Here is a 23505-nt window from a genome sequence, read left to right as displayed (position 1 = left end):
TTGCTGGGGCCTCCTCTCCCCCTCCCCCTCATATAGCATTTTGTCATGAGCGCCCCCTACCCCCCCCCTCCCCCCCCCCGTAACAAAATCCTGGCTACGTGCCTGACTCAGAGCATGTTTTGGCACTCGGTTTAGCACATTTCACGAATACGCTTCTTTGAGATCCCAAGTTCAGTCAAAGCCAAGAGACTTTGATACCAGGCGAGCAAAACCGGCGAAAACATCAAAAACATGCAATCTCAAACAAGTTTTATACACTCTCTGATTCAGTTTGCATTACTGCTTATTTAAATAAGCCGCATAATTTTAACGTGTGTGTGTATTTTTTTTTTTTAATCTCTACTTGGCCCTTCAATCATAGGATAAAATATTCGGGTTTTCACTTTTCCCGTACTCAAGCCTGTTAATGGATTCCGATGTTCATTTTCTCTCGACGACCGACATTCCGGTCTATTCAAAGCGAATGCATCTTCAAGGACGTGCAATGACCGGTTTACACGAGAAATGTGCCTAGAAAAAAACGTGGCAGCCTAGGTAAGCAACTCCCCGGTCATTAAGTTATGTTCAACGAATGCGGGCGCAAGACTAAAAAAACAAACGTGTTACATCCGTGACTTTCTATGGCTTTTTTTTTTTTTTTTTGCCTACTTTAGTTTTCATGCTTCCCGCCCTTCGTCCTTGAACTTCGGCGCAGAAGACGATGCACTAACTGTTGGGGGACGACAAAAAGTCCCAAGCGAAACAGAAGCTAATCTGCAAATCCGGGCCCAAATTGAGACCCACTGATGCGTTACGTTCCACTCGAGACCGAACGCTGGGAAGCGTAAACATTGCGAGCCCTGAGATCTCTAGGCGGCAGAGGGGTCATAATGAAGCACGCGACTAGCGTGTTCTTTGCCTGGAACATCTTGATCCTGGCGTTGCCGGTGCTATTGCTGCTGCTGCAGAGCTTTGCAAACAACGTGCAATGCGCGAGCGCGAACACTGCCCGCGTGACTTCGAAGACAGCCCCGAGGCCGACTCTCATGGATATCTTACGTGATCTCTTGAACGGCGTCTTAGACACCTCGGCCCCAACTTTAACCAGAAAGCTTCTGGCGGCGGAACTCTCTCCCAGTTGTATGCTGGGATTGTTGAAGCTCGTGCGTGGTGTCCGAAGCTTAGAACCATGGACTTTAAGACGTAAGTTTAATATTTTTTGCATATTTCTTTTTTTGTAATTTGGTTTCACTCTGATTTAACGAGAGTAAAAAATACTTGTAAGCTTAAAGGTGTCTTGGGTTGAAGTGAACATTTGCGTAAACACTACATTAGACTACTACAATCATCCCCAAGGATGGCTTTTGGTTTCAATTGTCCAATAAAGTAAAGATTAGTGAATGCTCAGTGAAGCCAGTAATAAACTAAAAAAACTTTTGACTGGTAGTGAGCTAACTAAGGAAGCAATTACCTTGGGTTTTATTTTCAAATATAGTGCGTTAATCGCTGTCAAACGGTGTCCAAGTAAGAATACTCGGCAGCGAGCCGCAGCCGAGTAGGATTAAGAGAGAACACTTAAGCACACTCCTCAAAGAACGAGGAACTTCCTTGTTTTACCAGCATGAGTCCAAAGTCCGTTTTAAGTAAGTGTCCACCATCACAAGTAAAACTCTCGTAAAACCCCAGACAGAGATTTCAGTTGGGGACGGGTAGATATAACGTAGTTAACAAGAAGATACAGGGAACTTCCAAGTCTAGTGAAGCTAACATTTAAAAATATCTTAATAAAATGTTTGTACCTCATGAAAACATGCGGCGAAACAATGATAATAAACCAAGTTTAGATACGTCCTTGAAGTGGAGGGTTAAAGTCAGCATTGCCTGAAGTCATCTTGTCGAAAAAAAAACGCCCGCACCTCTCATACGCATAACAAACCGTCGCTCCATGTGGCTATGAGTCCATCAAGGGATGTCTTTGTTCGCAGTGATTGACGCAACGGGCAAGTACCCCACGGGATTACTTCAAGGAACACGTATGGATCTGGGCGCATTCGACGAGTGCGTAGAGACGGTGGTGCACGACGAGTTTGGTTACGAAAGTGTTAGAGGCCAGTACTGTCTTCTGCACGCTATGTTGGGAAACGACACTTCAATCGTGGACTACATGCTGCCGGCAGCCATGATCTCACACAAAAGGGTAAGCCCGTCACCCGCAGGAGACCAGCTCGTACAGAATGCACTTAGCCAAGCAGACAGCACTAGAATCCTTTCAGAATTCTATCCTGCAACATTGGACGTTGGCATTTCTGTGGCACGAAGCTTGTAATTGCTACGCTGTTGTAACGCCGGTGTCCAATCTCAATAAAGGTAACCAAATCATGGCTGCCTCGCTTAGCGGGCGCAGAAGCTAACAGAGGGCGAGCACGATTTGAAACGGGTCTATAAATGTCCGAAATAGCATTTACTTTACTTTAATCAGTTTCTCCTGCTCCAGCACTTGAAGGCCATAACTTACCCTGAATCTTATTGGGTGCCTGCAGTGCACTTCACGCTGTAAGATGAGCCGTAAAAACCGGGAACGCGACAGAACAGCACACGACAAAACAGCACGGTCAAAGCAGGACGCGTCAAAAGAGCACAGCGTCAAAACAGCACGGTGACAAAACAGCAGGCGTCAAACTACCACGCGACAAAACAGCGCAGCGTCAAAGCGGCAAAGCGACAAAAGAGCACGTGCCACAACAGCACGGCGTCAAAACAGCACAGCGACAAAACAGCACAGCGACAAAACAGCACAGCGACAAAACAGCACGTATGTAGCAACTTCGAGCGCGCTCTTCACCTCCCTCTGCGCGAATATTTTCGAACCTCCTTAACCCTTTCATTTATTGTCGCTAGGTTATAAAGGAATTTCATGCCTATTTCATTGCTAATTCAGTGTCCCGACGGCTGTTGCAGTGTGATTGATAAAAACAAACGAAGTTAGCACCAGTAGTTAATACTACTTAACTACGCTGATCTCTACGTAGTTAAGTAGTTAATCAGCGTAGTTAAGTAATACTACTTAACTACGCTGATTGGGTAGTTAGAGGTGATATCTTCGCGTCAATGTTGGACGCGTTGTCTGGTCTCTTTTCTTTTTTTTTTTTTTTTTTTTTTTTTTTTAGACCCAGCGAAAGAAGAAAAGTTGTTGCGAAAAAAAATATCCATAAGTTCAAGTTATGAACCGTCTGGTTTGCGGCGGTCCGGTGAGGGTACTCGTCGTTTCGTAATTACCACTTAAGCGTAAAACGTCGCCCCAAAAAAGCGGGAGATGCGGCAATTACAGATGCATTGAAAGAACCGGGAAGATAAGGCAACTTTAATGTCGAGCGAATTCAAGGTGTACCATGGGCACCGATTCTGCGGGGTTCATTCAGCGTGAAATAAATGTCCCGGAAACACGCGGCTGCAGCTTGCAGGCGAGAAGTTGTTTTGAGTTAAATTCACAGATTATTGCCGACGAAGGGCCTCGATCGAGTGGAAACCGGTGAAGCAGAAACATGCCATAGCCTCAATGCTGTTGCCGTACAGCATGGGCTAAGCACACCGTTGCCGCACACACTTTTTTTTAACAACTAGCAACAGCACATTACCGTGCGATTGATTCATTTATTGTAGACGACATCACCAGCAAACTTGCGCGTCAATATCAGCAGAACTGCTCGAGAAATAGCCATAATACGCACCAGCGGGGGCTTCGGTACTGCCCACGGTGCCTTCATGTGCGCATCGAGTATACCCCTCACTCCCAACTTGCTCCCATGAGAACGGATTCGACATACTGGCCGTCGACAAGCTCACCTTCGAGGAATTGGCCTAGACCCTCCATTCCTTTACAGTGCCTACTTTGAGACATGAATTTTTTAACTGCATATACTCTAATTAGGGCGCAGCGTTTTCGGCTTAAACCGATAAAACAAGTAAAAGTACGACGAAATTTTTTTTTACAAATTGCGCTTTAACTGAAATAGGTCAGCATTTTCAAGGGCGTTTGGAGGGGTGGGTGCGGGAACGTGCCTCATTACTGACCGCATGACCTCCTCCTTTAGCAGTTTTCAGCTTGTTTCCGAGATCGGTTCACCTTTCAACAAAAGTTCAACCGACGTAATGGTCTTCAGGACGAAATCTGGGTTTTTCACCTGATAGGGATTTGTGTGCCGAATTCTTTGTTCAAAAGAAGAGAGTTTAATCGTCAACTGAACAATAAAATTAAAGGGCATCCAGAAATGCCGCACATTTTTTAACACCCCTAGCTTCCGTCTACTAGAGGAGGTCATAAGTATGATTGCATTATTGCCGTTTCTTGGTCTGCGTGAATTAACCACCTCTCGCAGTTGTGAAAATGGGGGAAAGACGCACTGAGTACAATGCTTGCAAATTTTTGGATATTGATATTTGCCTTTCCGATCGAAGTGGTAGTAAAGCTCATGTTCATCTGCGTACAAATACGAGCCCACGACGATAATGTCAGATCACGATAGGGCCCCACTGCGTCTTGCAGAACAGGTCGCATCGGCTGCCACAGACAGCAACAAATAAAAAATCCAGTACCTGGTTTACTCACTATTCATTTTAAAGAAACGCCTTTAAATATCGCCTTTTCGTCACTATGCTGGTTTTCGTCAATAAACCGAAAAGAACTCAAACGTTTATGTGTCTACAAATATTCTCAGCAAGGAACCGAAAACTTCTGCTTGGAATAAAAACCGAAAAATGTACGCCGAGTTTCAAAATAATAAAAACCGAAAACGCCAAACCCTAGCTATATTGTCAATATCCTGTTTTGACGCTGTGCTGTTCTGACGCTGTGCAGTTTTGACGCCGTGCTGTTTTGGCACGTGTTCTTCTGTCGCTTTGCCGTTTTGACGCTGTGCTGTTTTGTCGCGTGCTATTTTGACGCGTGCTGTTTTGGCGCCGTGCTGTTTTGACGCTGTGCTGTTTTGACGCGTGCTGTTTTGACCGTGCTGTTTTGTCGCGTGCTGTTTTGTCGTGTGCTGTTCTGTCATAGTGCCGTAACAACCAGTACCTGCCTGTATAGCACCTGCCTGTATATCAAGGCGTAGCTCTCTTCGCGTAAAAAATGAGACCCACAAGCTTGCCGAAGTTGACAGTGGACTTGTTCGCAGACGACAAAGTTAGAAATGTATTCTTACTTGCATAACAGTTTTCCAATAGGCGATGCGAGATGACAACAGAATTCCTCGTTTTCCCTCTACGCTTATTTGGAGATGGCGTTACAAGTTCCATTTATTGCTAACTCGATCGCCTACGAAAACATCCGCTGTTGACTTTCACGAGTTAGTTGGTTTCATATTTTACAAAAAAGAAATGCATGCTTTGAAATTTCAAGAAGTAAAAATGACCCCTTTTGATATTTAGCAAAAGCATGAGCTTCTTATGTGCAGGCGCCAATTTTTTCGATTTGTTTTACAGCGCAATATCCGCTGTAGCAACCCTCTATCAACTAAATATTCCCTGGCGTGCCATATCGAGGAGCATCTTGAGAGACAATCAATTTCTTCCATGGTCGTTAAATGTTTCTTGCGTAGTAAACCATTCACACTGGCTCCCAATTTTGTCCGAGCATTAAACATGGCTTCGCATTTTTCTGTTCTCGAAGTCAAAGCTGTCGACCCTCACAAGTCGCTACTGCCGGACGCTGTCGCATGACATGCACCTGTTATGAGGGTCCGATGTTCTGAAGGACTCTTAGTACATTCCACGAGGAGAAAAACGCCTTAAGAAATCGAGAATGATTGGTGCGTCGTCATCTCGCATCGAGAGATATATAACTTACCAGCGTCGAAACATGCAACGTTAATCGGCAAATTTGTCTTCATATTGTTTCATTTCTCATTCGTTCTTGTTTTTTCTTACAAACTAAAGTGGCCCTCGGAACGAAGTTATATCTATAATGTGATATAGTAATTTTACGGGACATCCCCAAGGACAAGCCGGATTTAGGAAAGTCCCGGATCAGGCGGATTTTTTTTTTGTATATTTGACGCAAGTTACGCTTCATGTGAGATCGAAGTCAATTTATTCTAGGGTACCATATATAGCACAAAAATATAAAAAAGTCGAAGATCTACAAGGTATGAACCCACGGTACCTCGGTCCTACTACGCCATTAGGCTTAGACTCAAAACTGCGTTCTGACCTCGTTTACCGAATAGACCTATCTCACCAAGCAGTGGCGCATACGTGACGCCGTCATAACTTAAGTTCACAGGCGAAAGGCGGCAGTGCACGACACGGCTCGTGCCGTCTCACACTCTGCTCGCGCAAAGCTCTAGCGAGGTCGTTGTATGTGCAAAAATACTAAAGTTCCCTGAATGCATTATTGCAGCGGTGCCGTAGACAAACTGGCTGGTGAGATACGTCTATGGAAGACTGGTTCACACATCGATGTTTCCTAACATTTTCTTACGTTACGTATAAGGCACCGAATCGTTCGTGTCTCGAATGTCCCGTGCCAGGCCATCTCCTTGAGCTGGTAGCCACGTTTAATATGAAGCAGATATGTACCGGTGTCTTGTGGCGTAAGCAGACGCAAGCTTTTGTAACGTAACGTGAAGTAACGCATGGTGACAAGATGTTTCTGGGTCGTTTAATCTGGAAACCTACCACGGTAGAACGATTGAGTTATTTTTATGTAACCCTAAAAAAAATGAAAGCCGTTTACAACTCCCTGTAACGCCGAATTAGAGCGCAGCTCTTGCGGAGGAGGAGGGGAAGAATACCGATGGGAAGGTATATCCTTCCTCCCTCCTCCTCACCTCCTCATCCTGTCTGCTACTCCTCCCTCCGAGCGACGTCACCGTCGCCTCACGAGGGTCACGTGACCTCACGGGGGTCACGTGAGCCCTATGAGGTCACGTGACGATGACGTCATCAGTGACGTCACCAGTGACGTCACTGTTGACGTCATCAGTGACGATGACGATGCGGATGACGATGACGTCATTAGAGACGATGACGATGACGATGACGTCATCAGGGACGTCACTGATGACGTCATTAGTGACGATGACGATATCGACGGGGACGCCGATGACATCATCAGTGATGTCACTGATGACGTAATCAGGGACAATGACGATGACGATGGGGATGCCGATGACGTCATCAGTGACGTCATCCGCATCCGCATCGTCATCGACGTCGACGGCGACGGTCGCCGTCGCCGTCACTGTCGGCGTAACTTGCGGTGCATTATGGGGCGCGTGACGTCACTGATGACGTCATCAGTGACGTCATCGGCATCGTCACTGATGACGTCATCAGTGACGATGCCGATGACGATGCCGATGACTTCACAGCGAGCTCGCGCTACGGAAGCATCCAAAGCGAAGGCACGCGCATCCGAAGCACTGCGGAAGCCAGCGAGCTCGCGCCTTCAGCGCGAGATCGCTGGCTTCCGCAGTGCTTTGGATGCGCATGCCTGCGCGTTGACAAATGTGTTAGCAAAGGCAGAAAGCTCGCGCCGAAGGCGGAGCTTCCAGTCTCAGCTTAAGGGGGTCATGAAACGATATCGGGTTGGGATGTTTATGACTTTGCAGAGGCGCATTGGTGCAGTCTGGCTCAAGTAAACTCCCACAGACCGCCACTCATTCAGTGGCGGTCTGTGCGTCTTTCAGGTTGGCCTTCGCATAGTTCGATAACGTAATTGTGGGATTCAACCCAACCGCCTGATGATAGTCGAGCACGGCTCATGGATCGGACAAGAAAACTGCGTGAGCACTGGACTTCGGCTCGTAACAGTCAATGACTCGCCGGACACTCGGGTATTGGCTCGTGTTTAACCACCGGGGTCATGAAAATAGCCAAAATCTAACAATGCCTAAAGCGCAGCAACCCTATCGAAAAATCTCATTTGTATGAGAAATCTCTTGAGTGCAATAAACACATATGAATCATACAATATATATAAAAACATATAAGAACCATATAAGAACCACATAAGAACAATATCAGATATATAAGAACATTTAAGAACCGTACAAGAAACTTGTAAGAAGTTTCTCATAAATTTCTTATGTGGTTCTTATATCTTCTTATGTATTTTATATAGTTCTGATACAGTTCTTATATGGTTCTTATATCTTCTTATATATTTTATATAGTTCTGATACAGTTCTTATATGGTTCTTATATGTTCTTATATATATTGTATGATTCATGTGTGTTTATTGCACTCAAGAAATTTCTCAAACAAATAGCGTTTTCACTAGGGAAGCGTATTCTTCTTCGTCAACTGCAGCGCGTTGGTATGATTAACGTTGCCGGCATAAGATACGCACCAAGCTGCGTGGCCGCTTGTTCTGGCTCCGAGTTTAGGAGATGAATGATGCTCATCTTTCTCGAATTATTTTGGCACCTGTCATTGCCTAGAAGGAAAAACTTAGGCGAGTTTATTTAGTTATTAAGATCAAGGAGTGATTCTAAGTAGTGTGTAGCGAAAGTAGAAAAATCGGTTAATGGCTCCTTTATGGGTGAACGGAGCTTAGATAAGGAACTACGCGTGACCTTGTTGAATCCGTCTCGCTCTCGCTTACTGTTACGCCGCGAAATCGCCGCCCCTCTTGTCTCCACGCTCGTTCTTTTGTTTTCTGGCACAAGTTCGCCAACAAAACATTACACTTATCGAGCCCTTTTCTATTTGTGACATTTCTGTTGGAGGCGCAGCGTACCGTATTCTTCGAGACCTCGCAGCGAAAGCCCAGTAACCGCTCGTGGAGACTGCCGAGCCCCGAGGAAGCCGCCATGTTACCAGTTTATCCCCGGAATTCGGTCCACTGCCAGAAAAGACCCGATCTGCCAGTCGACGAAGCCTACGATGAGAAACCAATCGTCATAGAGCCCTTCCGCCGCCCGTTGCCCCTTGAACAGCTGCTTCATTTCGCGGCGATATCTGCGAAGACGTTTAAGGCTGGATCCAGGGCAGCCAGAGAGCGCGGCATGTGTAACAGATGCCTGATATTGTGAGTTCACCTTGAGTTGAAAAATTCAGAGCACACAAAGCAGGCTCCCTTTTGAACAATATTTTATATTCATAGTACGCGTTGGTGTACTTGCTCACGATTGCACTCGTTATCTTTGAGGCCGAGCAGGTGATGAGCGGTTCTTTCGTTCGATGCAGACTAGCAGGTGTCACCAGCAGTTCTTCTTTTCGTGTTTTTGACTGCCGTTATGCCGTTATTTTTTTTCAAAGGTCTTACCGCATTCAACACGTTCCCATCTCTTGTTCTTCGGTGCCCTCGATAGTCCCTCTCTTCTCTTCCATCCCAAGAAAGAGAAGGTCTCGTTGTTTAGCTCTGTCGCTTTCCATGCGTTCTCTCGGGAGTGCCGATGCGCCGCTGCATACCTTTTGACTGCAAGCTGTGGTCGTTCGCAGTAAACGGGAAACCAATCTTTTATGAATCGCCACGAGGCCACGTCGGCGAGGCCAAGGCTCAAGGGCTCGGTGGCGCCGCACTGTTGATCCGTCTGGGCACTTGTGGCCGACCGTAGATGTAGAATTCCCGCCGGTTCTACTTGGACCGGCTGAATCATCACATTTTGCCCATCCCAAAACGATATGATTTCTGGACACTTAGTTTCTATGCTTCCGGTTATTCGCTCAGTGTGGTGCACAGCACCACAAGCTTTCGAAGAAGTCTTTCAAAAATCTGCATACACCCGGCACAATGAGTCTGTAAGCAACACCATAACACCACAGAACCACAACAAAAGACACACCAAGGCGTATTGCGTTCCGGTACTCGCACACCAAGGCCCCAGAAACGCGCATGCCAAAGCTCGCGATATAAGAGAGAAATTAATATGCTCTCACACAAAAATTACCGAACTCTTCTATTTTAGTCATCTTCCTTTGTACCGAGTCCACCTCTACTCATGAGGGGATATTGCCATGGGTGGTTACCAAAATAACAATAAATAAATAGAAATAAATAAACGTTTAATTTGGCGAACTTAAAACGAAAAGGGAATCGAAGATAATAACAAAGCGTCCCGAGCCTCGAAGTCGGCGAGAAAGCAGAGTCGAACGCTGGGGCGAAAACTGACTGCGGCTCGCCCCGCGGAGCCCCTTATGTACACCCTGGGCTTCTGGAATCATCGGCGTAGGAGGTTCGGCGTGTAGAACATTCTGACCTCGAACAAGCAACCCGGCCGGTTATCTAATTCACCAGGGCATTACGTTAGAGTCAACAAAAAAGCGTCCCCGCGGCCAGGAATCGAACCCTGGCTTTCTGCTTGGAAGGCACGCGCGATAACTGTTAGGCCATGAGCGCGCTGCCTGCCTGGCCATGAGCGCGCTGCCTGCCGCTCGAGGCATCATTCCCCCCTCTTAAAACGTGCATCGTCCCGATGCGGCACAAAACGAAAACACAAATACACAGCAAAATGATAGCAGAGTCGCGAGCCACAGTTGACAGTTCCTCTTTGACGAGAGCCTAAAGTTCTATCGTTCGTAATACGGCTTGAGCGGGACGACGTGCACCACCTCGGGTCGTGGCTGGCATCTTGCAGACGGGCGCGTTCCGTCGGGTAGAACTTCGTAGTTCAGATCGCCGAGGCGTCGGATGATTTTGTATGGACCGGAATAGTGTTTGAGAAGCTTCTCGCTGAGACTGCGGCGCCGTATTGGTGTCCACACCCATACCCGGTCTCCGGGTCGAAAGTGGACGTCCCGGCGATGAAGGTTATACCGGCGTGCGTCGAATCGCTGTTGGTCATGAATCTTGATTCTTGCCAGTTGGCGAGATTTTTCCGCGCGTTTCGAGATCAGTTGAGCGTCGTCGTTCCCATCGTCGACCGGCACGTGAGACAACATGGCGTCGAGCATCTTTGTAACCGTCCGGCGTGTACCAGTTGGAACGGTGTCATTCCCGTGGTTTCTTGAACTGCTGTGTTGTACGCAAACGTGACGTACGGCAACACCTCGTCCCACGTCTTGTGCTCTACTTCGACGTACATGGAGATCATGTCGACGATCGTCTTGTTGAGCCGCTCCGTTAGTCCGTTGGTCTGTGGATGATAGGCGGTGGTTCGTCGATGGCTGGTGTGACTTAGCCGAAGAACTTCTTGGGTCAGCTGTGCCATGAAAGGTGATCCGCGACCTGCGATCAGCACTTCAGGTGCGCCGTGTCGAAAGAGAATGCATTCGACGAAAAACTTGGCGACTTCAACCGCTGTTCCCGATGGAAGGGCTTTCGTTTCGGCGTACTGTGTGAGATAAGCTGTGGCGACGATTATCCAGCGGTTTCCTGACGTTGACAGCGGAAAAGGGCCAAGTAAATCCATTTCAACCTGCTGGAAGGGTGTAGTTGGTTCACGTATCGGCTGCAGAAGTCCTGCTGGCTCCGTCGGAGGATGTTTACGTCGATGGAACTCGTGGCAGGACCGTGTACAGATGGACGGTTTTTGGGAGTTTCAGCCAGCAGTACTTTTTACGAATCCGTGCAAGCGTCCTGCTGTAGCCGAGGTGTCCAGCCGTCGGGTCGTCGTGGAATGCTTCAAAGATTTCTTCTCGAAGGCCAGCTGGGACCACCAGCAGCCAGTCAGGGTTGCTGGTTCCGAAGCTTGACGATGCTTGACATGTCTCGGGCCAAGACTCGCGGAACTGAACTTCCTTGACCATCGAGGTGGTCGATCACCGCGCGAAGTTCCGGGTCGTCTCGTTGAAGTGCTCACATATCGGTATCTGTAATTGCGCCGAGAAAACGGTCCTTATCGTCGTCGTCGGTGCTGTATGAAGGAGATTCAACAAGGGCCCTAGACAAACAGTTGGCGTCGTTATGCTTGCGGCCAGACTTATGCACAATGGTTACGTCGAACTCTTGCAGTCGGAGACTCCAGCGAGCGAGGCGTCCTGACGGGTCCTTGAGGGTGGCGAGTCAACAGAGAGCGTGGTGGTCCGTGACAACGCGGAACGGTATCCCATACAGGAAGGGGCGGAACTTGGTTAACGACCAGATGACAGCAAAACATTCCTTGTCGGTCGTTGAGTAATTTTGCTCTGCCTTGGACAGTGCCCAGCTAGCGTAAGCGATCACCCTCTCTGCTCCGTCTCGCCTTTGGACGAGTATCGCGCCGAGTGCGGCGTTGCTGGCGTCCGTGTGAACTTCCGTTTAAGCTGATGAATCAAAGTGTCCGAGGGTAGGGGGCCACTGGAGTCTTTCCTTCAGTTCGTTGAACGCTTGTTCTTGCTCCTCTCCCCACTGGAAGTTCACGTTGTCCTTCGGCAGATTCGTGAGCAGTGCAGAAATCTTGGCAAAATCGTGAACGAGACGTCTCTAGCAAGCGCACAGCCGAAAAAATCTTTGTACGGATTTCTTGTCTGATGGCTTCGGAAATGCGGCGACAGCCGATGTCTTTGCCGGGTCAGGGCTTACACCCTGAGCGCTCACGACATGGCCCAAGAATTTGAGCTCGCCGTAAACAAACTGACTTTTTGACGGCTTGAGTGTCAGTCCAGCATTCTGGATAGCCTGTAGCACGGCTCGCAGACGTCTAAGGTGCTCGTCGAAATCGCTTGCGTGTACCACGACATCGTCGAGGTAGACGAGAAAGCTTTGCCATTTCAAGCCTGAATGGACGGTATCCATTACGCGCTGGAAGGTCGCCGGTGCTGTGCACAGTCGGAATGGCATTACTTTAAATTCGTACAGTCCGTCCGGCGTGACGAAGGCAGTCTTCTCACGATTCCGTTCGTCGACCTCGATCTGCCAGTACCCACCCAGTCTTCAGGTCCATCGACGAAAAGTATCGGGGGTGGCGCAGCCGGTCCAGAGTGTCGTCGATGCGGGGCAGCGGGTAGACATCCTTCTTTGTTAAGGCGTTCAGTCTACGACAGTCCACGCAGAACCGAAGGGTCCCGTCTTTCTTTTCCACCAGGACTACCGGTGAAGCCCGCGGACTGTTTGAGGGCTGGATGATGTTGCTGTCGAGCATTTCTTCAACTTGTTTCTGGATGACTTCTGTCTCTTTCACAGAGACACGGTACGGCCACCGATGAACGGGAAGAGCGTCGTCATCAGTAACAATTCGATGTTTCGCAGCCGTCGTTTGGCGTACCTTTGACGGCGTGGAGAAGCAGTTACTGTACTCGGCGAGAAGGTAACTGAGTTGTCGCCATCGTGGGGTAGGCAGGGTTGGTTCGATGTCAAACAGCGAAGGCGGCGTTGTTTCGTGTTGCCACGAAGAGAGGTCTTCTGATACTCCGGCGATAGCTGCTGAGTCAAGAAGTTCCTCCGCGTGACCCAGGGCGGTGCCTTTCGTAAGGTGGTGAGCCCCCTGTCGGAAGTTCATTACGAGTGCAGCAGTGTGTCCCTGTTGGAGCTCCGCGATGCCTCTTGCAACCCCGATCCCTCTTCCTAGGAGCAGTTCGACGCTACCTTCCAGCAAAGCTTCTCTGCAGATGCTTTTTTCGGTCGCGTCAGGCACAAGTACACTCGAGCGTAATGGCGAGTTCACGTGGTCGGAGAGTATACGCACTGTTGCTTAGGTGGCTGCCGTAGTTTGCTGTTCCTCGGGCACTACGACAGGTTTCAGCAGCCTCAACTCGTTGGCTTCCAGGCCGATGACGGCGCCGTATTCGCGCGAGAAGTCCATTACGAGTATAACGTCTCTCGCACAGTCTCGTAGAACGACGAACTTTACCGGACACGTCTCGCCGCGAATCTCGACGCGAGCAGTGCATCTTCCGACTTGCGTGATGAGATATCCCCCGGCGGTTCGTATCTGTGGGCCATCCCACGGCGTGGTCGCTTTCCGAAGGCGTTGGGAGAGCTCCCACTCACGACGGAGTAGTGTGCTTCGGTGTCGACGAGAGCCGACGCGTCGTGACCGTCGATAACGATGTTTAGGTTATTCTTTACCGTTGCTGGAGCGTCGTTTCGGTCTCTGGTGGCGTTTGAGTGGGGGCCCTCCGACGCTCGTGGAGGATATTCGAGTCGGTCGTCTTCGGCAACTCCATCTCCAGGGATTGCTGCGCCTAGTTTCGCCGGCGAGGAGTGAGGGGTGACAGGCTTTCACGCCAGGGTCGGTGCATCGGCGAAGCTGGACGTCGTGGTGACTGCGACCGGGACTCTCGGCGGTGCACAGGCTCGGGGGGCTGAGGTCGTCGCAGGTACTCGTCGATCTTCCGAGGGCGTTTATTATAACGGGGGCGCCGGTCGTTCGGGTGGAACCCGCGCAGCCCGAGTCGTCGGTATGGGCATCGGCGGTACACATGGCCATCTTCCCCGCGGTGGTAACACAGCGGGCGTCGGTCGGCCATCCTCCAGACGTCTGTCTTCCTCGGCGCAGGTTGCTTTGTCGAACGTGCGCCTGACCTTTCTGTCGTCGGGGGTACTGCAGCGTTGGGGCGTCTTCGGGGTGGCGGCGTGGCTTGGCGGGGAGCTTGCGGCGGGCGTCGGGCCATGGCGTCGTAGCTCAACGTCGGTTCCTCTGGAGCCACCGTGGTGACAGGAACTTCCGGTTGGAGCGCCCGATGCACTTCTTCTCGGACAGCCTCGGCGATGGAATGGGTTGGCGGACGACTGGTGGTTGGCAGCAACCTTCGCAGTTCCTCCCCGTCGACCTCCCGGATAATTTCCCGGATGTCCGGCGTACCCGGAGTGTTTTCGCCGTTAAGCAGCGTGGGTGCAGTGACGCCTGGATGTCACCGGTACTGGGAAGCGCACGCCTGAAGCGCGCGCTCGATGTTCGTTGCTTCAGTGATGAAACCTTCGACGGTGGTAGGCGGGCTCCGCACAAGGCCAGCAAAAATGTTTTTCTCCACGCCGCGCTTCAAGACCCGCAGCTTTTTCTTTTCGGGAGCGGTTGGGTCGGCACGATTCATCAGGTGGAGAACGTCTTCGACGAAGCTTGTGACGCTCTCGGTCGGTCCTTGGTTTCTCGCTCGCAGGAGGCCTTCGGCCCGCTGTCGTTTGTGCTGGTTGGCAAAGGTGCGTTGCAGCTCGGTTTGGAATTCTTGCAACGACGAAATCGACGCTTCCTGGTTCTCGAATCAGGGTCGAGCCGCGCCTTCCAGACCGAAGTAGACGTTCTGAAGGCACTGATCCGGTGTCCATCGCTAATGGCGGGACACTGGTTCGTAATGTTGTAGCCAATCCTCAACGTCTTCGTTGATCATCCTGTGGAAAGGCGTCGGAGTTCGGGGCGCGACGGGCAGGTATACGATGGCAGAAGCGGCCGGGGTCTCCGACTTGTTGGCCATCGTCGTCCTCCTTTTTTGCTTGGTCTTCGGTAACAAGGGTCCTGATTCCGGGAGTAGGCCAAGGTTTCGACGGCTTAATCGGATCCCGGTCTGGTCTTCGCTATGTTCTCTGGGGCCTTGGGTTCGGACTTGCACTGCGGGAACTCGGAGGGGAGCGCTGCACGGACATGCGGTACCCCGCACTTCCACCAGAATGTCACGGGAGATGACCAAATTAACAATCAATAAACAGGAAGAAATAAATGTTCAATTTGGCGAACTTGTGCCCCAAAACAAAAAGGGAATAGAAGATAATTATAAAGCGTCGCGAGCGTCGAAGTCGGCGAGACACCAGAGTCCAACGCTGGGGCAAAAACTGACTGCGGCTCGCCCCGCGGAGCCCCTTATGTATACGAGTGGGCTTCTGGAATAATCGGCGTCGAAGTTTCGGCGTGTAGAACATTCTCACCTGGAACAAGCCCCCCAACACGGTTCTCGAATTTACCAGAACATTACGTTAGGGTCAACAAAAAGGCGTCCCCGCGGCCTTGAATCGAACCCTGGCTTTTTGCGTGGAAGGCACGCGCGATAACCGTTAAACCACAAGCGCGTTTTTCTTTTTTTTATTGCCACAGTAAAAGTTTGTAACACAATGACATACAACAGAAACATTTTTTTAAAAGAAAAGCGCCCAGCCTATACCATGGCTTGGGATGGTCGTTAGTTTAAAAGTCTTTTAAGGCCTTCAGTTCCTCGAAGACAGGTAACCACTCAGGGGGAGGAATCTTGGCTTTGTTGACAGCTGTTAACTCGCACACAGTTTGCACGAAATATTTTCGCACAGGCCCTACATTCACATCAGCATGTCTTACAGCCATACGACTTTTCCAGATGCTGTGGAGGCCAATGAGCATGACTGTATCTAAAGGAATCGTATCGTCAGTCTGATCTTCTGTATTTAAGAACCTAATACCGTCCGGGGTGATGGAAAGATCTTTTTTATGGTCCTCTGCAAGACATCCCAAAAGAGCAGGGCGTCTCAGCACTCTAGAAAGACGTGCTCAATCGTTTCCGGTTTTTGGCACAGAAAGCAATGAACTCCCCAAGGAACAAAGATCCCTTTATCTTTAAGCCATGTCTTCACAGGAAGAGTATTAGTATGGAGCTTAAAGAAAAAGGTTTTAACTGTTGGCGGAACGTGCATTTTCTTGACGCGGCTGAAAACGTCTCTCTCACGGCGTTCACAGAATCTGTTACGGTACAAAGGTACAGGAAAAAGAACATCGTATAAATCCCCCGATAGACGTTTCCGCGCGACTCCAGAAAGATATTCTAAAGAAAAACGCACAGACAAGAACTGAAATGCGCTAACTACTTCACTCAGGTAAGGGCTGAGATGGCACGCACTGCGTTTAAATGACGAGACGACAAACGAAGGTATTTGCTCCGCCAAACAGGTTTGTATCACAGTACGCAGAAAAGGGTCGGCTTGATCCCGTAGAAACATGAATCTCGAAGCCACTTGCTTAACGAAAAGGTGTGACAAGGAAAGTCCGGCTTTGGTGACACGACAAAAAAGGTTATCGCGGCTTACTCTCTCCCATCCAGACTGCCATATAAATACGGCAAAAACACGATGTAGCTTCTGAATGTTGATGCGGGAACAACTGATTACTTGAAGCACATACCAGATTTTGGCAATTAAAAACACGTTACACACCGTGGCCCGAGCAAAATGGATAAGTCACTTCCTGTCCATTTCTGTGCTTTTCCCCCGGTTTCATTGATGACCGATGACCAATACGTATTGTTTGTTTTATAATGCTGAAGAGGCACTCCAAGATAGGGGACAGGGGTGAGCATGAAGCTAATGTTTTCGAATTGATGGGGCCTCGTTGCCCATGACCCGTGCCAAAATCCAACACATTTCGCCCAATTTACAGAAGCCCCGATTGCTTCACAGAAACTTTTAATCAAACACACAGCCTCTGATATGCTCTTTTTGTCGTTACAAAATACAGCCACATCGTCCGCATAAGCCAGCAGTTTGACTTCTTTGCTGTGCAACCTAAAACCTTGTATATCTCTATTTTCAATTATCCGACGACAGAAAGGCTCTAAATATATGTTAAATAATAGAGGTGAAAGGGGACATCCCTGCCTTACAGATGACAAAACTGGGATGGGTTGGGTAAGGCGACCATCCACAATCAGTTGCGTGGTGCACCCACTATATGCCATTCGTACACCAGCTAGAATAACTTTGCCAACCCTAACGCGGTCCAGTAAATCAAACAAAACATCATGATGTACGCGATCAAATGCCTTCTCTAAATCTATTTGTAACATGACTACTTGGCCTTGATTCATGTCACAACACTCGAGAATACTGCGCGCACAGTGAATGTTTGTAAAAATTGTCCGCCCTTTAATCCCGCATGTTTGGTGGTCTCCTATGACGTTGTGTATCACAGCTTGAAGTCTACGAGCAAGCACTTTCATAAAAATTTTATAATCTACGTTGCTTAAAGCAATCCGCCTGTAGTTTTTGACATTCCTAAGTTTTTCGTCGTCGGAAACTTTTGGAATGAGGACTGTGTGACTATTAAGGAAAGAAGGTGGCAATGTTTTTTTTTTTAGAACGCTTCCAATATTACTTTATGAAGCTTTTGTGCTAGAACGTTCTTTTTATACACAGTAACGTTTTATACACAGTAGCATTCAGCCCGTCAGGACCGGGTGATTTTCCGGACTGTAGTTCGTCTATAGCTGCTTCGATTTCGCTAAGTTCAATTGGCTGCTCAAGCCAAGCTGTCGTGTCTTCATCTAATCTCGGAATCAGATGCAAGAAGGCGTTACCAAGGTGACCCCGATTCGGCTTTGCGTCACACTGAAAAAGCTGACTGTAGTACTCGAAAAATGCTTGCTCTATCACTTCGTCTTTCGAACTTAACGAGCCGCGATACTCAATTTCACAGACTCTCTTCTTACTCGCGTAGTGCTTTTCTCTACTAAGCGTTCTTTTCGTCGGTTGTTCTCCGAGGAGATATTTTTCAGCACGCGCTCTGACTACCGCCCCTTTATACTTCTCAGTTTCTATTGCGGATAAACTATTTTTGGTAGTTTTAATATCGTTTAAATATATATACCAGGACATTCGGATTCTAACTTAAGGAGTCCCTTTAAATCTGCACGAAGTAGGTTCTCTTCTTTGTCCCTTAAATATTTTAGAGTGTGGGATCTTTCTAGAGCTGCTAGGTTTATTTCTTGCTTTGTTACCTCCCATGCCTCAGCTGAGTTAATAAAATGCCCACTGAACATTTTCCCCAACAACGCTTCTAGCATGTTAGTAAAAACTTCGTCGTCAAGTAGCTTAGAATTAAATTTCCACAAACCCCAACTGAAGCGATTAGTTTTTCTTCTAGCTTCGCCCAAAGTGAACGTCACCAGTGCGTGATCGCTGAAAATTATCGGCAGAACCTTGTACTCGTCCGTCCCAGTTAAAAGCTCGGCTGACACGTAAGCCCTGTCAAGTCTAGCGTGGCTGGACGAACAAAAATGCGTATATCTGAGCGTCTCCGTCTTTTTAAGAAAAGTAGCAACGTCAAGGAGGGAGTATTCATGAACCATAGTGCTCAGAAACAACGCGCTGGAGTCGCTATGTTTTGCCTTCGTTGATTTGTCGCTTTCCTCGCAGACACAAATGAAATCCCCTAACAATACTATTTCTCGGGCACAGTTTAAAAAGTAATGTAGACACTCAAAAAATTTTTCCTTTCTTTGACCTGATTGGGAGAATAAACGCAAATGACCCTCCAAGGCCTATCAAAAATTACGAAATCGCATACAATAAGCCTACCGAAACTATCTGTAGTTATTACGTAATCCTTAGCATTCAGCGCCCTTCTGATGAATAATAAACACCCCCCGACAAGCCGTTAGCGTGACTAACACAGATATCAAACGTGGCCTGAAAGGGCTGCACTAGCCTCGCGGTGTCCTCCTCACTTTCTACTTTAGTTTCTTGGACTGCGAAGATGTCCAGATTATTGTCTTCGAGAACTCTTCGTACCTGGTACTGTTTACGACTGGTAGACATGCCACGAACGTTCAGAGTTCCAAATTTGACTGAGTCAACAAGCTGTGACATCTCCGTTGCACCACAAGAAGGACACTGCAAGCGAAGGCATCCTCACCAAGCGCAGGCTATGCGTACCACAGTACCGGTGCTCCCTTTCCTCCTTGGTCTAAGGGGGCTTCGTCCTCGCCTTCTGTGGCAAACGAAGGGGTCGTCCTGGAGTCGTTTTCGATGGCGGTTCAGCTTCACCTAATCCCTTGAGGGTTCCTGCCGGGTCTTGATCAGTTTCCCTTGACCTTTTGACAGCTTGGGTACCAGCGTTGGTCATGGTAATGTCCGTCACCTCGTCGGCTCCTGTCTCAACCTCTTGCTCCTTTTCGGTAAGGCTTACGACGCTCGCAAGGTGGCCACCGAACGGCTCCAGTGGCTTTAGGGACCGCTGCTTACGTGAAAATCTGTTTGTCGTCACTTGGCACCAGCGCTTTAACGTTTGTCACTCCTTCCAGTGTAGGGGCGAGCACTGGCTTCGCAGTGGCCCCCTCTTCCTCCATGTCTGCTTCATCCAATAAGAGCTCAGACGTATCCTCTCCCCCTCCCGTAGGCCCTGCGACCGCCGCATAAGTCCGCACGCACTGTTCGGCCGCGTGGCCGAACCGACGGCACTCGCTGCACTTGGGGACCCGGCACTCACGCCGAATATGGCCAGTGCGATAGCACCTAAGGCAAAGCGGGGCCCTGCCCGGTGCCACCACAAGTGTCATTCCTCCGGCTATCCGCATGCAGTAGTTTTTCCACGGTAACACCCGCCTTCAGTGTAACAAGAACCGTCCGGGTGTTGGACTCGATTGCTTCACAGCCCGGAATGCGCCACTTCTCCCTCGTTACGTCAGTTACTTTGCGGTATGACGAAAAAGTGGTACGCACCTCGTCATCAGAGACATGATGAGGCAACCAGTGAACCTTGAGGCGAACATTCTGGCCGTTGGGATCAATCACGATGCAGCGCCGGTCTTTCACGACGAGCTCCCGGGCTTCAACCAGTTTTTTCTTGCTTTCGTTGCTCTTGAAGGTCGTCAACCACACATGGTTCATCTGGTAGGAGCCCAGTGAAACCACGTCGGCTAGCAGGCCCGCGCGAGTCAATGCGTCTCGGAAGTCTTCCACGCGGTACGGGCGTCCTTTAACGCCGGCATGTAAGAATACCGAGTTTAAAACAGTAGGTCCAGTTGGCAGCGGTGGCAGATGAACAGAGTATTCCAGCTCAGCAGAAAACGCCTTATCACCACGGCCCGGCTGGGCCGTTATCGAAGCTCCATCGGAGCTCGACATTCCGCGTCTGTACACTGCGGTGCCCAGAAGTGGAAATCAGGCCACGAGCGCGTTGCCTGATTCGTCAGCTGCGTTCGCGGGAATATTGGCATTGCGGAATACGTGAGGCTGATGGACACACTTTGTCCGTATCTGGGGCTGACTCACGACCTAAAGTCGTGTCCACCTTCATGATGAACCCCGCGCTCGCGTTCGCGTCAATAGGGACATCAATCGGCAAGGATAACGCCTCGACTTCCGTTGATCCGGCCTATCTCGTCATATCAGCAGGTCACGAGCTGGTTTCATCCGCATCACATTCTGTGGGAAACACTCCCGATCCGAAGTTAAATAAACCCGGATCCTCGTTCGGGTCTACAGGGACCAAATCTAAGGGACGGCGCTTTGTCTAAGGGTCATCTCCTCTCCTCTCGACGTCCGCAGTCGATGCCCCAGTACCCCTGATGCCGCACGGCTGCTCGATGTCGTGCTTCGTGCTTTAGGCTATTCGGCTGTGCGATTTTTTTGGATCCCCAGTGACCTACTTGACTCTGAATGTAACTGGAGAAAGACGCTTTAACACCCTGTAGGGTCCCTTCCTCTTAGGACTAAGCTGCTTCGCCAACTCAGCTTCCACTTGCACATTTTGAAGGTAGACCCTTTCGCCGAATTGAAAAGGCGGGTCACTGGAGCGCTTGTCGTAGTGCCGCGTCTGTCTCACCGTAAAATCTCTTAGCGCCTCCCACGCTATATTGTGCGAGATTCGCAAACACGATGTGAGATCAGTGCGGTAGTCATCCTGCGATCCGTAGGGTATTCGGCGGGGGCCTCCTGTGGCCGCATTTGGCATGTCGGGGTCACGCCCGAGCACAGCTTTCATGAATCTCAGTATTGTAGAACACTGCGTAGGGTAGCCACAAATTCCAGTCACAGCGATCCTGAGTAACGAAGTATAGCAGGAGACCAGCTACAGTTTAATTTAACCTCTCTACAGCATGTTACAAGCGGAGTGATAGGTCGTAGTCTGCCGCTTATCGATTTCCAGGAGCTCGTACACATCTTCGATAAGACGTACTACAAATTTGCTACCGTTATTCGTTAGGAGTTGTTTGGGTACGCCATGTCTGAGCACTACCTCTTCCACGAAAGCCCGCGTGACCGTGTCGGCTTTTGATCAGTAAGTGCGACCATTTCTGCGTACTTCGTTAGGTAATTCAAGATTGCCATAATGAATTTGTTTCCACTGGTAGTAGTGGGCAAAAGACCCATGATTTCCATAGCGGTTCTTTCGAAACGCAAGGACACCTCAGGAAAAACCTGCAGCGGAGCCGGTCTCCGATGATTCGGCGTTTTCCAGTTGGCAAGAGGCACACTTGGCACAGTACGTTCGAACGTCTTGTCTCAATGAAGGCCAGTAGTAGTACCTCTCGACTCTTCCGTGTTTTCTCCGATCCGAAGTGCTCCGAGTACGACGTGTGAAAAAATGCTCGCAAGACAGTCGGAACCTTAGTCTTCAGCACCACAACTTTCTCCCGCACCTCTGCAGCTTGACGCCCCTTCCTTTTAGGCTAGCTGCGCTTGTACAGTCTTCCCTCCCTATCCTACACGAAAGAGTTGTCGTCGGCGGAGCGTGTTTCGCTCTCTACTTCCTCGATTATTGCCAGGACATCCGAATCCCTCCGTTGGTCGTCACGAACATTGGCCAAGTCGACTGTAGGAGCAAACCCTGTCACTGTCGCAACCGCCGCGGTCCTGCTTATCTTTTGGCGTTTCTGTGTGCTCTTCCGGATCTGTGTTTGATTTCAAAATCATAATCCTGAACTTGCCAGTCTTACACTCGGATCCTTGACTTTTATGATCAACTTAGAGGCTCGCACTTTGTCAGTAGCTTCAAATGGCGGCCGTACAAGTAGCAGCGGAAGTACTTTACTGCCCATACCACGGCCAGACGCACTCTCTCGTGGACCAGTACTTCTGCTCTGCGGCGTTGAACAGTATGCTGGCATAGCCGACGAGATGTTCCTGCCCTTCGAGGACCTGCGACAACACCGCACCAGCGGCAAATTTTGAGGTATCAGTTGTCGAGATGAATGCTTGACTGAAGTCGGGATGTCCCAGCAGGGGAGCAGCGATCAACTTGCTCTTAAGCTCGGCAAAACGCGGCATGAGCCTGATCTGTCCAACGAAAGACCAGATGCTTTGCCGTCCGAACCGTTAAAGGCTTAGCTATTCTAGCGAAGTCCTGAACGCGTCTCCGGTAGTACCGAATAAGTCCAGGAACTCACAGACACCAATGACACCCTTTAGAGCTGGAAAGTCTCTGATGCATTGCTACTTGGAAAGATCTGGCCTGACCCCCTTAGCGGAAACCACATGGCCAAACATATTTTACTTATACTGGCACTTTGAGGGTTTGAGTTTCAGACCAGCTGCCTCCAAGCGCACAAACAGCCTCTCGAGGGCGGTGAGGTGGTCCTCAAAACTCGTAGCTATGAATGATAATGTCATCCACGTACACAAAGCACAGCTTCCCCTGCACTCCTGCCAAGATGACATCTGCCGTTCGCTGCCACACGGCCAGGCTATTAAAAAGACCCATCGGCACGCGTTTCCACTGGTAGTGACCCGACGGCGTACTGAATGTTGCTTTCAAAACGTTTAGTGAGTTCATCTCAATCTGCCAGATCCATGAGGCAAGGTCTGCTACCGTAAAATGCTTGGCCGAGGCCAGCTGGGAAATCGTCTCTTGGATGTTTCTTAGCTAGTATACGGGTCAACTCTCGTTAGAAAATTTATTTTCCGATAGTCATCGATAATCGATAAAATCCGTCAAGTTTCTTGACCAGTAGAGCGGGCGCCCCACATGGTGACTGAGTGCTCAACAATGTCGTCC

General features: G+C 49.3%; 1 protein-coding gene across 1 annotated transcript in view; it reads left to right on the top strand.

Annotated features, from left to right (window-relative positions):
* Nucleotides 1–869: 869 nt before the first annotated feature.
* LOC115324826 (nose resistant to fluoxetine protein 6) overlaps nt 870–23505 on the top strand; it is a 107093-nt gene continuing 84457 nt past the window's right edge. The window contains exons 1-2 of the mRNA XM_042292900.1: nt 870–1182; nt 1965–2176. Of these exons, the coding sequence (XP_042148834.1) occupies nt 870–1182; nt 1965–2176 (525 nt within the window). The remainder of the gene's footprint in view (nt 1183–1964; nt 2177–23505) is intronic.

The sequence above is a fragment of the Ixodes scapularis genome, unplaced genomic scaffold, assembly GCF_016920785.2.
Source record: "Ixodes scapularis isolate PalLabHiFi unplaced genomic scaffold, ASM1692078v2 PGA_scaffold3__209_contigs__length_174095766, whole genome shotgun sequence".
NCBI classification, from domain to species: Eukaryota; Metazoa; Arthropoda; class Arachnida; order Ixodida; family Ixodidae; genus Ixodes; species Ixodes scapularis.
Note: the sequence above shows the minus strand (reverse complement) of the source record. Positions and strands in the feature narration are given on the sequence as shown.